The sequence below is a fragment of the Coloeus monedula genome (assembly GCF_965178545.1).
Source record: "Coloeus monedula genome assembly, chromosome: 20".
Lineage (NCBI taxonomy): Eukaryota > Metazoa > Chordata > Aves > Passeriformes > Corvidae > Coloeus > Coloeus monedula.
The window spans coordinates 8,014,228-8,030,870 of NC_138800.1; the positions used below are offsets into that span (position 1 = coordinate 8,014,228).

The 16,643-nt window shown below is 48.8% G+C and overlaps 1 protein-coding gene across 1 annotated transcript in view; it reads left to right on the plus strand.

Moving 5' to 3' along the window:
- Window positions 1-3,446: 3,446 nt before the first annotated feature.
- The window catches only part of NXN (nucleoredoxin), a 47,795-nt gene continuing 34,598 nt past the window's right edge, over window positions 3,447-16,643 (plus strand). The window contains exon 1 of the mRNA XM_082294574.1: window positions 3,447-3,800. Within this exon, the coding sequence (XP_082150700.1) occupies window positions 3,483-3,800 (318 nt within the window). The 5' untranslated portion in view covers window positions 3,447-3,482. The remainder of the gene's footprint in view (window positions 3,801-16,643) is intronic.

Below are 16,643 nucleotides of genomic sequence, written 5' to 3' on the forward strand. Positions count from 1 at the left end.
GGCACAACAGACCTGGCGCTGCCTCTGCCTCTGTGGCAGGGACGAGGATCTTGCCAGCTGCCCGATGGGATTCAGCAGGACTCATCTTCCGGAGCCACAGATGATGAGGAGGGTCAAAGGTACCACCAGCTGCCCTCAGCAATCCGGATATTAACAGGATTGCAACACCAGTTGGAAGAATTTGAAGGGTCAAATTCCATGCGGTCATTTTAGACCTCCAGTGAATCCGGAGCAGCATTTTGGGAGGCTGATACCTTGACGCAGACGTGTAAAGGAGTTAATGTGTGACCAGCCACAATCCAGATGGCCTGCCCTGCTGGAGCTGGTTTCGGCAGCTGGGACCCTGTTCAGTTATCAGCGATGCTGATGTGACTCCAGAAGAAAAAAAACTGAGAGGAGAAGGATTGCAGTTGACTTGCATCATGTGCAGAGCAGAATTAGCCCTTTTTCCCCCTGCAGATTCCCAGCAGGATGGCTACACCAGGCTTTCTCTGCATATGGATGTCCATAATCTGAAACAGAGCCAACATCTTGCTGCTAAAATACACCCCACAAATATACTCGTAATTAAGAGCTCTCAAATAAGGAGAATGCCAGCACACAATGGATTTATGTCAAGCACTGATCTGTTTGAATTATGTCCCTTCCTTTAAGTGACCTTGCTGCTGGCTGATGTCTGCATACTGTGGAAAATCCACTCCCCTCAGTGCAACGTGGAGTTCAGAATGCAGCTGAATTAAAAACTAAAGAGCCTTTTGCAATCAAATTAGTTTCAGGATCAGATGATCAGAGCCATCAGTGGATACTTTAGGGTAACTCAGCTGTTTAAGTGCCGCATCCAGATGGTTTTTGAACACTTCCAGGGATGATGACTCCACCACTACCCCGGGCAGCCAATTCCAAGGCTTGACCACCCTTTTGGTGAAGCATTTTTCCCAAATATCCAACCTGTTGCAGCTCGAGGCTGTTTCCTCTTGTCCTATCGCTTGTTACCCGGGAGGAGAGACCGACCCACACCTGGCTACAATCCCTCTCCAGGGAGTTGTGGCGAGCGATAGGGTCCCTTTGAGGCTCCTTTTTTCCTGGCGGAGCTCCCCCAGCTCCCGCCCCGGTCGCGGTCCCCGCTTGCCGTGCACGGTGTCCCCGGCAGATGGCACCGGAGCCCCGCGGGTCCAGGCGCTCCCGCAGCTCCGGGAGCAGCGGGAGGGAACCGAGGGGGGACACGGATCCCCTTTCCCAGCCGTTCTTGTCTCCGCCCCTCTGGCTCGACACTTTTAACCCTGCCGCATTTCGTCAGTGTTTGTATTGGTCCGTGCCGACAAGGCTTTAATAAGCACCGGGTGCCTACTAAACATCCATGGAAATCCCAAAATTTGCCAATCATTTGCCAAATATTTGGCAAATACTTTGGGGGAAAAATACTTGCTAAATACTTTAGTGGAAAAGATAGTCTCTACTAGTCAAACCGGGTGCAATATAAAAAGAAACAGCGCTTATAAAAAATGAATAGGAATTTGGAAAGTGCAGTTAGGTACTGGCTCTAGATAGACAAGAAACTGCTTATTAAAAGCCTTGGGATGCTGTCCTGACACTTCAATTCCAGTGCCTCAAGCTGGTTCCCAAACGGGCATCCTGAATCTGTGATCCTGCTGCAAAACGAGCAGCTGGGCAGGCACTCGCCCACCACATTTTAAGCGCTCTCATGGTGTAACCTCAGTTCAGTCACACCTCGCTTTGTGATTTTTTTTTTTTTTTGTTAAGAACAGCTGTTTCCTCATTTTATTTCATTGTTCTTCAAGAGAGAAATGTTTTTGACTTGTTCTGTATTTCAGAGCATCTTCCTCCTGCTTTGTTCACTAAAAGAGGGGACAGATGTATTAACTGCAGCCGTAAATATTATTTTTACAGCAGAATATTTATCTTGCTGCATGGGTTGGTTGAGTTCAGGGTTGCAGACTTAAAAAACAGCTTCCCTGCCCTGAAGAACCCAGATACTTAATTAAGGGAGATAAGGCAGGACAAATGAAAAACAACACAAAACTTCTCTTGCTTTGAACCACCTCTAGGGAGCAGGTCTTGGCAAGAGAAAAGAGAGATTGTAAAGCTGTAATAATAATAATAATGATAATTAATTGTATTTATAAAGCATCCCCTAATGGCTCTGGATGATACACAACGATTTTAAATACAATTGAAAACAACAACAGTAACAAGAAGCCTAATAAGGAAGGCTTGTAAAAATAAAGGTGTTTATTGCAGTAGATAGTAACATTTAAGTGTCCTGTTTTGGGGCTCTTCTGCAGCATGGACACACGGACATCAGTCGGGAGCAGCTGAGGATCCCACAGTGAATTCTGCAGGCTTGCAGATTGCAGACTTTGATTACAAAGAGCAAATACATTTTACAGCCTGGTTTGCATGTCACTGTCTCTGCTTTATTTCCTTTCTGTATCCCAGCCAGACAGACGGTGTAGCTCAGTGCAGCCCAATTCACGTTTATGTTTCTGGATTGGCTTTCAGGTTTCTCTGCATGCATTTGATAGGGGTAAATACTTATTTATGCTCGATTTTGGAAACAAAGAAGGATCCAACTCTTCCTTTGGGAAGGCTGGATCTACCCCCACGGGGCCAGAGGGAAGTCAGAATGGTTTGGGTTGGGAGGGATCTTAACGAAAGGAGTCCTGTGAGGAGCGGCTGAGGGAGCTGGGGCTGTTTAGCCTGGAGAAAAGAAGGCTCAGGGGTGACCTTATCACTCTCTACAGGAGGTTGTAGCCAGGTGAGGGTCAGCCTCTTCTTCCAGGCAACAGCGACATGACAAGAGGACAGCCTTAAATTGCACCAGGGGAGGTTTAGGCTGGACATCAGGACAAGATCTTCACAGAAAAGGTGACTGGGCACTGGCATGGGCTGCCCAGGGAGGTGGTGGAGTCACCATCCCTGGAGGTGTTTAAGGAAAGTCTGGATGTGGCACTCAGTGCCATGGTCTGGTTGTCCCGGTGGTGTTTGGTCATAGGTTGGACTCGATGACCTCAAACGTCTTTTCTCATCCTAGCTGGTTCTGTGTGATCCTGTGTGTGTGATCACAGCTCTCCCACGGGCCGGCAGACCTTCCACTGGAGCAGGTTGCCCAGAGCCGCATCCCGCCTGGCCTTGGACACTCCAGGGATGGGGCACCCACAGCTTCTCCGAGCAAGTTGCGCCAGCGCCTCACCACCCTCCCAGGGACGAATTTCTCCCCAGCAGCCCACCCAACCGCGGGCTGTGTCAGCGTGCAGCCCTTCCCCGCTGCGCTGTCCGTCCGGGCGCCGCTCCGTGCCCGGGCTCCGCCGGCCGCGGCTCTGAGGGGGTGGGGGGGGCCGGGCCGGGGCGGCGCTGCCCGAGGCGGGGGCGGGCGCGGGGCCGTGCGGCGCGGCAGCGCCCCCTGGCGGGGCGGGGCGGGCGCGGAGCGGAGCGGAGCGGGCGCGCAGCGGGAGCGGAGCGGGATGGCGGGCGCGCTCACCGACGTGCTGGGAGAGGTGCTGGTGGCCGCCGACGGCGAGGAGGTGGCCGTGTCGGCGCTAGCCGCCCGCGGGGTCTCCCTGGTGGGGCTCTACTTCGGCTGCAGCCTCGGCGGCCCCTGCGCGCAGCTCGGCGCCAGCCTGGCCGCCTTCTACGGGCGCTTCAGGGGGGAGGCGGCGGCGGCCGGCGGGCAGCGCCTCGAGATCGTCTTCGTGTCGGCGGAGCAGGAGCAGCAGCAGTGGCAGGAGGCGGTGCGGGCCATGCCCTGGCTGGCGCTGCCCTTCGCCGACAAGCACCGCAAGGTGAGACCCGCGGCCGCGGCCGGGCGGGGGGCGGCGGGGCGCGCCCCGGGCTTTGTCTGGGGGCCGCGGGGCTCGGCCGGGGCTGGGCGCCTTCCAGAAAGTTCCCGGGGGAGCCAGGGAAGCGGCGGGGAGGTGGCGGCCGCTGTCCCGTGGGGCGACGCCGTCTCGCCCGGCTCCTGCGGGGCCTGGGAGCCGCGGCACCGGGGGAGCCCCTCTGGGCTGGGCGTCGTGGTCTGTGCGGGGGCCGGACCCCGCAGAGGAGCGGGGCTGCAGGTGAGGTGTGAGGGGAGCAGCTCCTCCGAGCCCGGGCACGGCGTCGTTCAGGCGGGCGCCCGAAGAAACCAGACCTTGGCGTGGGCAGCGGACACGGTGCCCGTGGGCTCCTGCGTGGGCTTGGGCACAGAAAGGAGCCGTGGAAGGACACGCGGTGGTTGAGGTGCGAGTGAGCCCTGCTCGGCTGGGAGCTGCTGGTGAAGCTGCCCGGCCAGTTTGTGGGATGGGGTTTGTTCCTTTCGTTCGGTGTGTTCGATACTCTGCAAGTTACAGCCTCTCATCCGTAGAGTTTAATCTGAAAGATAATGGACAGAAAGCACGCTAAGACCCAGACGGGGCAGGCTGTGAGGAAAAGGCAGGCACAGACTGAGCCTCCAGTTCCCAATGAGCTCTCAACGCTTAAAAGAAAAAAAAAAAAAATCCTCTTTACAAATCTAATCTCTGGAAGCAATTGAGTAAGAATGGAAAAGATGGTGCCCCACAGTGCCATTTCTAAACGTCTTTCTGGTGAGTGGTTGAGGCCGCGGGTGTGGAAGCAGCGGGCAGGCTCTGGCTGGGCTTTGGTTGGGGTTGGGATAACGCTGGTACTTGCAGGGCTGGGGGTGGCTCAGCCACCTCAGGCATCCCCTGTGTGTGGACACCGCGAGGCTGTGTTGGGATGAAAGAGATGAGAGGGATGACATCTTCCTGGATGGGTCTCTGAACCCTGCTCTGCCAGCACTCCGCTCTGTTCCTTAGGTAAAGGAATTGTTTAAGGAAAAGTTGGCCGTTGTCTGGCAGTGCCATGTGATGTCCCTGCTGCTGAGAAGAGATGTAGCTTTGAAACATGGATTTGGCTTTTTTTATCTTGTTTGCCACTGGTTTTTTGTCACTTAGCCCACAGTTCTGCAAAAACTCACGTATTTAATGCTGTGCACCTGGATAATAGTGCTGCCCAAGGCCCCCAGTTTGCCCCTTTGAAGTCCTGACACTTCTAACTGGGAGCTCGCCCAAGTGGTCGGGATCTGAGCAGTTTCATTAATCAGAGGAGCTGCAACAGAAGCTTCATCCGTCAGAGAAACTACAGTTTAACTCAGGTTTCTTTTAAACCAAACCCTCTTCCTACAGGGATGTGAAAACACTGTGGTTCCAATTAGTAGCTGACCATTTCCCTACAGAACATTTCAGATTATTTAGATGGTGGGACTTCTGCTTGCCATATTTGCTTTAAAAATTCCACTGCAATGTAGTTAAATGGTCGGGAAATCATAGAAGTGGAAGGTGGCATTAATTTTACATGCTGGCCAATGCTCCCATCTATTAGATTGCAAGAAAACATGAAATAAAAAGATTATAGGGTCTTAAACTCTTATTCCAAGAAGCCCTGAGTTAAATTCAGGATTATTTTTGTGTGGAGTGTAAAGTAATTGAAGCTCGTGCTGTATATTTTCAAAACTAAGCAGATGTGATGTGGCTTTGGAGGAAGCTTAATCTACGGATAACAGAGGACCTATTTGTAAGTTGTAAGGGCAATTATGTCAGGATATCAGATTTCTAAACAGGAGATTTATAACCTGTAGCTCAGGCAGTTAGAAGTTTCCTTGTATAATAGGCTGATTTTTTAAATAGTCGGGTTAATGACCTGACTCCCCAGAAAAGCACAAACTTTCTATTTTTCAAAAACATGCCAGCGAGAGCTGGGGATGTTGAGCATATGTTCAGTACCTCACGGGCTTAATTTGTTTTAAAACAAAAGCATTAGAGGAATGTAGGCAGTGCTTTTGAGTTATGGTTCCTTTGCACTAAGGGATACTTCTAAACCCCAGCGAATTACACAGATTTATGGGAAGAAAGGGATCTTATGGATGCAGGGTAGAGACAGCGAGAGAGGTGGGAACACTAAGAGCTCTGTCCCTGAGCTCTCAGCTCCCTGTCCTTGCAGGTTACAGGGCTTGTTTGGGAGAAGCTCTCCCCAGCAGGGTTGAGTGTGAGTGATGCCCAGGCTCAAAGACCTCCAGAAGTCCTTTCCAGCCAACACTTCCCATTATGGCTTGATTACTTTATCTACTGAGGCCATGAAAGCTTTGAGGAAAGATGATGGCTTCCTATCCTATATAAAAGCATCACTTTTGTTGCTCAGAATTATTGAAAAATATTACTTTTAAGGTCCATCTGTCATTGTGTACATCGTGTACTCTGCATTTTTCTACATCTCTCCTTCTTCCAAACCGTGGGCACCAGACGCTGATAGATCTTAAACCCCAGGCTCCTATCTGGGTTTGCAGTAAAATTCCCACAGTCCTAAATATAAATTAGCATCTAACTCTGATGATTATTGGGGAAAGTAGTAGGAATTGTCAAAGCAAACAGCCACTCTCCGTTGAATGCCTCGGTAACTCAATAATGCCGGGGTGCAGTTACCAGGGACAACCAGACCAATTGGAGTAACTTCAGCACACAGCAATTTCTGCCTCCAAACCAGTAATAAAAGAAAGCAGTACAAGTCAGCAAACATCTGGCCGTGGGGAAAGCCTTTGATTAATGAGGAGGATGGCATTATGCCTCTGTCTAAGCCGCAGCCAGACCTATTATTGGGTGGGTTTTTTTCAAGGACAAAACCAGAATGCGCCAAATGAGATCGGAGGCCTTTAACTTGTGGTGCACATCCCTCAGTTAAGTTGTTCAGCCCTGGATTTGGGCATCCAAAGGTAGCTTTTGGTAATTGATTTGTCTTCTGATAATGCCTGGTGTGGCTGAGCAGAGCATGGGGGAGAAGATGTTGCTCCGTGTCTTCATTTTGTTTGCGGTTTTGGTTTACCATCGCCCCGTTGTTACCTGTTTGCACGGACATCTGCTCGAGTTCTGGAGGGTTGATTTAATTACAGCTTTAGTCCCTGATTGCTGCTGACACCCTCAGTAGTGTAAACAGCCCCCATCTGCCTACATGCCCTGATGTCCCCCAGAGCCCACAATGAGGTGTCTCCCTTCCTGCTGTCGGAAGGATCCCAGACTTCTCCTGGTGAGCTCCACACCATCCCTGCTGCAGAGTCCACCTACACCTGGGGTGAATTTGGATGCTCTTCTAGGCCTTACGGCACAGCATGCTGTGCTGCTGTGGGACATCTTGGTCATCTCTGCTAAGAAAAAGATAAATTGTCCACATTCTTCATTGCGTAGCTCTCTCATGTAGTTCCACACAGGAGTGGGAGAAAGGAGACTTGGGGTGCTGGAGGAGAAAAAGCTCTACAGTGAGGGAGCAGCGGTTTATCTTTCGCTGTTGTTTATTTGCCTTTGCTTTTGTTTTTACTTGTTACTTTCTTGGCCCAGTCATCTTCCTCGTTCCTCATTCTTTTTAATCTTGGATTTTCTCCTGACGCTTGCTCGGTGCATCCACACAGCGCCACAGAGGTGTTTGGGCTGTGCTTTGCCTCTCTTGTGTTTTGTGTTTTTCTGCTGTATTTATGCATCTGGTTGAGTGTTGTACAGATTTTTCTTGGGAAGGCTGAGATGCTTCTGTTCTGGATTTAAATAAATGCAGAACATGTTGATTGTTTTTCTGTGATTATTCAGTCAAGTATCTGAAAACAATTTGAGGATCTCCCTTTGCTCACTCTGGTAAATTCCATTTGGTTGGGACAGAGTGTTTTCCCTTTTTCTTAAAAGATCATTTATTGTGGGAACCTCTCCTAATAAGACACCGGGTACTAATTTTGTAGGTAGTCTTTGTGCAAGAAATGGTGGGGAGAAGATAGAAATGTCATTAAATTAGACTGTACACAGTATTTTTGTGGAGGAGAAATCTTCAAACCCTTGATTACAGTTTAAGGTACACTGCGATTTTCAGGGACTCAGAACTTTTCTGTTTGAAATTGCCATCTGCTGAGACCTGGGAGGCAAGTGGTCAGCACAGATGTGGGATTTGTCTTACAGAAGATTTTGTAATTCACTTGAAGCAGCTTTTGAATTTCATCATATAAAAATATCTAAGTAATCACTTTCAGCTGTATTCCTGATTTTATATTTCTGGGGTGGGAATGTATATGAACTCTTTGGCTCGCGGAACTGTAGATTTGAAAAATATGGTCTTTTCATGACATCAGGCTATTGAGTAAGAAGCAAGGCATTAGCAGCACCAACTGATTCTTTGTTTGCTTTGAAACTCGCTGGTTCTGAAATGTAAGAATGGGAGATGTATGAAGGGAGCTGTTTTTCATTGTGGCATCTTAATCCAGATGTTGAAATGAAAACGTTTGTTTAAAAATGCTCGGTTGACAATTTCGTTTGTTACTCTCAGGTTGCAGGACTGAGCAAAGGAACTTTACTTTGTAAAGTAATCTGTGCATAGTTCTTCTCCAAAAATGCATTCTTTAGAGGCTGAACACGTAACAGCTTTACAAAAGAGAGTGCAGAACAATGGAGTGTTTTTCCCTGTGATTTTGGAGACGTTCAACAGTGAACTCCAATTATGAGTGAGGAGTAAGCTATTCAGTATTTCCACATTGTGCAGATGACATCGAAGCCAAAACATTTTGACTTCTTCTTGTTGTTGTTGATGCCTTTTTTCCAAATTATTTCTATGTGTTTTTTACACAGCTTTGCTGTGTTTTACACCCTCCATACAATTAGCAGTCCTCTCTCATGCCAAGACCCTAATCCTCTGTGAAATCCCCGTAAGCATCAGTAGACTGCGAGTCTGGGGACTGTGCCCTGGTCCTGCGAGAGTTGCAAAAACATCGCTGATGTCCATGGAGGTTGGATTTCCCCCCATATCCAAACTGTTGCCTGCCTGAGCGCTTTCCCTGGGGGAGAATTAATAGTTTAAAAGTCTTGCTGACGTGTTGTCTGCTGTGGTGTTTATTACATCCTTCGGTGGGTAATTGCCCATGTTTTAGGACCTGCTCTTAAAGTCCTTGGGCATCTTTCCATTATCAAATCCTCCTGGCTCCAGGGTGGGGGGACAAGCAGTTTGCTAATCACATGATTGGCTCTTGAACACGGCTCTACACATCCCATCCCAAAAACTGACATCAGGTTTGCATTGCCTTCACATGGTGGCTTCTTCAAGTGGTTCGGTAACAGTTTGAAATGCAGTAGCTGTCTCCTCATTCACTACTCCAAACAATCTTTTGGTACTGTTGCCCACAGGTATTGCTTAGTACTAGAAAGTTTGGGTGAGATTCATTATGAGTTCATTGCTGACAGGTTTGGGTTTTGGAAGAGTCCAGGATGTTTTAGAGTTTTCTGATCCTTTCTCATGGACAAACTTTTAGTGTTTCAAAGTGGCACGTGGTGGGGTGAGTGTGTGGGACTGGGGTAAGGTTTCACTTCTCCTGAATTGCTTCTGGGTTGAGCTCTCTGTTTTGCATTCCTGTTTTTTTCATCCATGCTCCCAGCATGGAAGTTGGGGCATGGTTTTAATCTAAGTCAGAAAATATTGCACTTTTTGGTGACCACACCATGGGGATTCTTGTCCCAACCCTCCTCCCCAACAATCCAGATTCAACACAGTGATTGCCTCCTCCTTATTGCTGGAGTTTGATGTGAAGTATAGGGATCTAGGGAAACTAAGAGGGCATGGGAGGCTGTAGTACAGCAGGCTGAACTCTGAATTCAACAAAACAAATTTGAGCAGCACTTGCCTGAGCATTTGTTTGATGAGAAGCTCATTGGTGTGTGTGGATTGCTTCCTCCTCCTTCCCCTCCCCATTTTTTTATCAGGGAAACAAGTTCCAAGCAAAATATTCCAAAGTGATATTTAATTACTCTTTAAAATGCAACTATTTGTCTTATCAGCCATGTGGATTTCTATTTGCTGCTTTGATTTGACAGTTAGTAGTTTGTAATTTTTGAAAAGCTTACACGCTCCAGGAATCTGTGATTTTTATGCTTTTGAAAGTCGAGATGTTGAATTAACTGCAGCTTTGAACTATTCACAGATAATTTCAGGCCCCCCGCTTTCAGGAAATAACAAGCTGACTCCTGAGCTTTCAGGCTGGGTTAAATACTGAATAATCACGACTTTATAGCTGCGTGTGCTCTCTAAACTGGTTCCATGGCACATCACAGCGTAATGCACGATAGGTTTAAAATGTTTTTGTAGACAGATCACTTTGTGCTCGTGCCATCATCTCCAGATAATAATGGTTGGGAAAGGAGGGAGTACTGCCAGCCTGGGGAGGGTGCTTGGATTCATTACAGCTTGGGCTTTGGGCACGTTAATTCCTCTCTGTTCTTGTGGTGGGAGCCCAGATGGGGGACCTGGGGGTGTTCTGGGGAGAGGGCTTTCTCCAGCACTGCCTTGATGTCCCTCTGCAGAGCAGCTTCCTCTGTGCTGGCTAGAACTGCTGCTTCTCAGCTGATGCTCTGTAGGCAAAAAAACCAATCAAAGTTAAATCTGTAGGTTGTAAATTAAAGACAGGGTCAATGGAGAAGCTGGGAGTGGGATGAGTTGACAAGTAAGCAGACAGACCTGTTAAATACTCTCGTGGGAAAGTGAATTGTATGAGTATTTCAGATTACAACATGAGTGCCTTGTCTGATAGCTGATCACATTTTCATCATCTCCGTTTTCCAAGGAAAATGCAGTGTCTTATTGATTTGGCATAGAGTACACACAACTAATGGAAGGGTGGAACTAAAAAGATGCAGGAATGTTTTCTGCATACTCTCACGTCTGTCTTTCAGCACTGTGAACAATTGCAACCAACAATTAATATGTAAAGAATTTGCAGCCTTTATTTAGTGTGAGTGACTGACTGCTCAGTTGCGTCAGGGTGGTAGCTGAGCATCTGCAATCTGATCAAACCCATGCTGGGGCTCAGCAAGTCCCTCTGGCCTCAAAACAAAGGGATGGGAGCCCTCAACAAGGCACAGGGCAGTGTGGGGGTGCAGGGTCCCTGCCTGCGTGGGGAGATCCTAAACACCACGAAGAATCTGGTTTGTAAAGGATGCATTCCGAGTGATAGGTGCTGCTCCAGCTGTGGAGACCAGGAATGGTGCACGGGAGGAGAGCAAACCCTCACCACAGCTGAAGGTTTGTGATGAGGAAGGCAGCAGGGATACCCTAGAACAAGGCTTGGATGCTTCTCCAGGCAGACAAAGCACTGTAGCAGCAGGGTGGTATGAGAAATTAATTGCTGGGTGGTTTTTGCAGCATTGGAATCTGTCCTGCCCAGCCAAGGAGAGAAGCTCCAGGGTCCTCCAGCAACATTTTGTCTGTCTTTGCAACTGTGGCTAAATCCAGCCTGACTTAAAAATATTTTAATGGATAAAAGGTGCAAAAGTCCCTATTTAAAATGAATTTGCCAAGAGGAATCAGATTTTAATTACGTGTTTGAGGTATAAAAAAATATCTGGTGGCATCCTCAGCTGTGGGCTGAGACCCCAGGGAGTGGGTGGCAACTGGCACGAGGGGTCAGAACCCACCAGGAGGGTTCTCAGCAAGGCTGGGCCTTGACAGCTGAGAAGGGAACATTATTTTACATTTCAGGGCAAGGATTTAAAAATCTGGGTGAGAATTAAGTAATGTTTGCAGAAGAGAGTATAAGGCGACTGAAACGAATTGCAGCTGGATGAGCGAGCCGGAGAGAGAAATTCTAGTTCTCCCTCGTTCCCAAGAGATTCCCACTGGAGAGATGAAGTCATAGCTATGACTTCATTAGTGTTAGCTCAGGATGCTGACAAATGAGCCCGCTAGATTTGCGTCGGGCCAGCTGACGGGGACGCTGCTCTGGCTCTCTCCCTGTGCCCTGACAGTCTCTGCCCTTGCCACGACGGTGGCAGAAGTGAGCGCCGCTTCCGCAGCCAAGCTGATCCAGCTCAGTGTTTGCTTTTGAACTGCCGCCGCTTCATCCTTTGTGCCAGCTCTGAGCTGGCTTTGATAAATCCTGCTGGGCAGAAGGCAGCAGCCCAGGGATGGGCGAGCAGCAGCTCTGCAGTAGCCAAAATGTCTCCGTCAACGCCCGAGCCTGTGCCTGGCGTGGGGAGCATTAATGGTGCCCAGAAGTTCGAGCCTGGCTTCCAGAGCAAACAGAGGGGTGTAGGATCTCAGCCTCATGACTCTCAGCATTGCTGTAGGAGTCCCTTTTGGAAAAAGTGTGAAATTTATTGTAATACGTGCTGAGGATCTTATGGCGGATCTGAGCTGCTAAATCCTCTAAACCTGAGCCTGCAACTTCATTGACAGGGCCTCTCACTTCACTCAGCTCCAAGCTTATGGTTTCACTGCTCCAATATTTTTCCATACATGGAAGCATTCCTGCCCCAGCCTGGGCTAATCCTGACATGCCACTGCATCTGGATGTTAGCTCATTTCTCGCAGCTGACACTGTGCAAAGGCAGATGTCTGAACTTACTTTTGTTTAAATAGATGTAATTCAACCAGCAAAAGTCTCGCTCCATAGGTAAGCACGGGGGAAAAAAAGAAAGGAGAAAAGCCTTAAAAAAGGGGTTTTTTTCCATTTTATGAAGCTCCCAGGGCTGTTGGGTGGATGAATTGGTCACCAGCAATGCCATACTTTGGAAATGTGTGGTTTAATTTGCAGAGGGGTAACAAACCACAGATTTGTTGTCTCTAAACCCATCTCCTTTCTGTGACTCTGTCAGTGGAGAGGGGCCCCTACTCATCCCATCAGAGGATGCTCCTGGTCTCTCTGCTCTGCTCTGCTGGCTCTTCAAAGTCTCTGGACTGTTTGATGTGTACTTAGCAGCTCAGTGGAGCTGGGCTGCTGTACTCCTGCAACTGAGCCGAACGCCTCGGCCATACCAGAGAAAGAGGTGCTTGTGCTGCTGAGCTGCTGCTTGAGCCGGGGGCCTGTTTATAATCCCTTCCTCACCGGGGCGGGCTGTAGGATTTAATTAAATGTCTGTGAGGTGCTCTGCGAGCCTCTGCTGAAAGGCCCTGCGTGAGGGCAGTGCCTTTGAATAAAAGCTAGAGACCTTCCCCACCCGCTGGGAAAGAGTTGGAGCTGAAGCAGTGAGACCCAGGCTGTTGAATCTGAACAGATGTTGGTTCTCCCCCACTTGGATAGTTCAAAAGGATTATTCTGCCTCTCTCAAAATAAAAGAGAAACACAGGGATTTTAGTAGTGTTGCCAGGGATCTCGGCTCCATCCCCTCGTGCTTGCTGCCGGTTAAAAGGTTGCACGCTGGGCTGGAGATGTGTGTGGAGTGTTTTGGTTGTGTTTGCAGTTCAGCATCCACTTGCGTGGCCCTTACTGGGGGTCCCAGTTTGTCCACTCTTTGCTTGGCTGCTGCTGTTGTGTGCAGGAATAAGGCAAGCTGAACTGAGCCAGGATAAAACAGGTTTCAAATGAACCAAGCTGTGTGATGGCGTGGGAAGGAGATGACAATTTCCAGATCTGCTGTTAGATCTGTGAAGCAGATGAAACTTCCTTTGTGTGACTGTTTCAGCCCCTGAGAACCAAGTGAACCAAGGTGTCCTCAGCCCCACCGAGGGGGCCCTTCTCCCTCTGCCCTTCCAAGTGCAGTTCAGGGTCTGAGCAACAGCAGCACCCTGGTCCTTGTGCACAGTTTTGTGTCTGGTGGGATTTTCAGCATCAGACGGGTCACCAGAGCATTAGAAATGTTCTTCCCCTTCATGTTTTTCTGACTACTGTTCTGTCGCTCTCAGAGCAAATCAAAGGACACCAGGCTACAAATCCTGCCTTGCAAGTACCGCCTGGGTGTTTGGCTTGCAGGATTGCTCCTCTTTTATCAGCAGATATCTGGTGTTTTAAGAGGGCAGGGAGCTGTGCTTATTTGCTTCTGAGAGGCTGATGACTCTGAGCTGATTTTTTAGGATGCTCCCTTTTTGATTCAGGTTTGTGGCCATAGGACAGAGGTCCCTGTGCTGTCATATTACAGGCTGCTTCTAATGAGCTCTTCCCTGTAATCTCTGCTCGGAAATTTGCAAATAGCTGCGTGCTTAGGGAAATCCTGCTGGCTTCACCCCATGGGCAGGGAAACAGCGGTGAGAGGGGGCTGGGAGCTGGATGAATGACCAGAGAGGAGCTCTGCCACTGCCATGATTTCCAGGTCCCAGCACTCCAGTCTCCCAGGAAAAGCCCCATCTCACACAGCACGTGAACGTGACCCTGAGATTGCGCTCTACTTCCCTCAGCCATTGCCCCCCGCTGCCACTGTGCCGTGTGCTTCCAAAATCGCTTCGTTCCAGGGTTAGAAAAGACCCATTTTTGTGTCCTAAAGCACTGGATTTCACAGACAGAGAAGGGGAAAGGTCTTAATGCCTGCAGCTTGATCTGCTAATCTGAAAGCATGGGAAGTTGTTCCTAGGGAGATTTGCTGCCTGGCTTTCTCAATGCAACTTTGCACAAACAGTGTTTGTTCCTACAATGAGCCGGAGCAGCTGGATGCCTCCCACCAAGATTGCTGATATTTAGGTCTTTGATTTTGGCAGAGACACACAGCAATAAATTAAATGAGTAGGGGAGTTTCAGAGAGTAGTACAGATGGTGGGAAACTGAGGGTAGGGACGATTTAAGTGTTAACGTATGGCACAGCTTCCACTCCTTTCCTTCTTAAAGGAGTGGAAAATGATATGGGCTGCTGTTCCAGGGATTCTGCCGCCTCCTTGTCTTCAGAAACCTGCAGACCACCTCTGTTACAGTGTTATCTTGATGATCAAGAAAGGAGAGTCCTGTGTGTGCTCCTGCCTGTGGCACAGCAATGCCTTTGGTGCCTGTCTTCATCCCAGCCTGATCCTGGTTTGCTGCGTACTTGGTTTTCTGCTTTTCTCTCTGGGAAAGGCAACTGTTAAATGAGATTTCTTCTATCTTTTGCTTTTTTTCCTCATTAGGTCTGACCTGGTTTTGCTTTTGTTAAGCTGTGAGGTTCAAGTGAAACTATTTCATTCCTTTATCCCCCTCTGTCTGCATTAATTCTGTGTCCTGACTGATGGTTTAATTATTGTGCATGACAGGAGCATCCAGGGCCTCGATTGGCAAAAGGTGTTTATTTCTTGGGTGGTGCACAAAGTAGACTTTTGTCACCCTGGTGGCTCCCAGGATGGGTTTTTGCCTAGAGAGGCAGTTTTCAAACCAGTTAATTGCTACGTTGTGAAGCAGAAGGGTAGGTGGCTGTCCCTGCCTTTCCCTGCAGGCACGTCCCTGCCCGCTGTGTGGGACCAGTGGCTCTTCAGATGGAAAGATGGGGATGTGGTAGGCTGGGAGGAGCCTCCTAGGTTGGGAAGAGCTGTTTTGGAGAGGGATGGTGAGTGTGGGAGAAGCAGGTGGATGGAGGGAGAGAGGCATGAGGACCAGGCTGGAGCAAGGAGTAGTGCCTCACCTGAAGTCACTTTGCTGCAGACAGCCTGGATTTGAATTGCAGGAAGGCTCCAGATTTTATTCTGTTTTAAGAATTAAACTCCCTCTGAGCATGTTTTATGTTGTTTTTTTGGCTTGGGCTGACCGAGCAGTGGCCTTGTGTTGAGCCACATCCAGATCCTGGTTTGATGTTTGTCCCCACGAGGATTTGCTGCAGGCTTTGCCGCTGAAAAAGTGGAGTCATCTGCATAAACCCCACTAAGTCTCTATGGTAAGAGGCCACCAAATACCACCTCTGTCTGTGGCCATCCCTCTAATTATGAAAATAATAACCCCAGGCAAAGCTTACAGCCCTGCTGGTGGCTCAGGGTCTGTTGTGCTGGGCCCTGTTCAGAGAACTGCATTTGAAGGAGATGGTCCTTACCCTACAGGTGGTTATATAGGGCTGTGTGTTACCTCTGCCCCAACACCATGGGTGCCTCACCCACAGTGACAGGCCAGGCTTGATGCCTCCTGCCTTGTGGACACACAGGTTTGGGATCTGGAAGGGGAAGTGCAGACTTCCCACACCTCTCTTCTGTCTTCACAGGGTGCCTTCTCCAGGTTTGAAACTGGAAATGGGATTTATGTCTGGCAGGTGGCTGGGGCAGAATAAGTTCCCTAAAAGTGGTGGCTGCCATCTCTGGCTGAGTGCATCTTCATCTGTTTCCTCCCCTCCTGAGAGCCAGAGCAGGGATTATCCAGAACAAATCCTGTTACCCAGCTGCCTCCTCAGTGAAGGAGTCACAGGACAGGAGCGCCCTGTGGAACATAAATCTGTTAGTAGATGACATCACAGGTGAAGGTTTTTAGGGTTTCTTTGCCAGAAAGTGGCAGTGTTGATTGCCAGGCTTAGTAGTGAAGAATTTGAAGTTGTGAGTCATCCCTCAATTTATGTCTTAAGTATGTAGTGGTAAAGCTTAGGAAAATCTGTGTGTGTATAAAGTGTTTCCTCTTAGGGAGCTGAGAACCCCTTAGGTGCAGCAATTACTATTTTACTTAATTGGGATTGAAATACCAAACGATCAGAACATGCCAGCTCGTGTCTGTTATGGGGAAAACTCAATTGCTCAAGAGAAAGGTCTTTTCATCCTGTCTGGATGAAAATCTATTGAAAAGAAAAATACCTGACATTTTTTGGTCATCTGCTCAAACGTCTGTCGGGGCCCATGGAGGTGATGAAAATCATTTGTGAGAGGCAGCTCCCAGCAAGGAAAAGGATTCTTTGCTGATTCTCAGACTTGTGGTATTTAGCTTGGTATTTTACTTG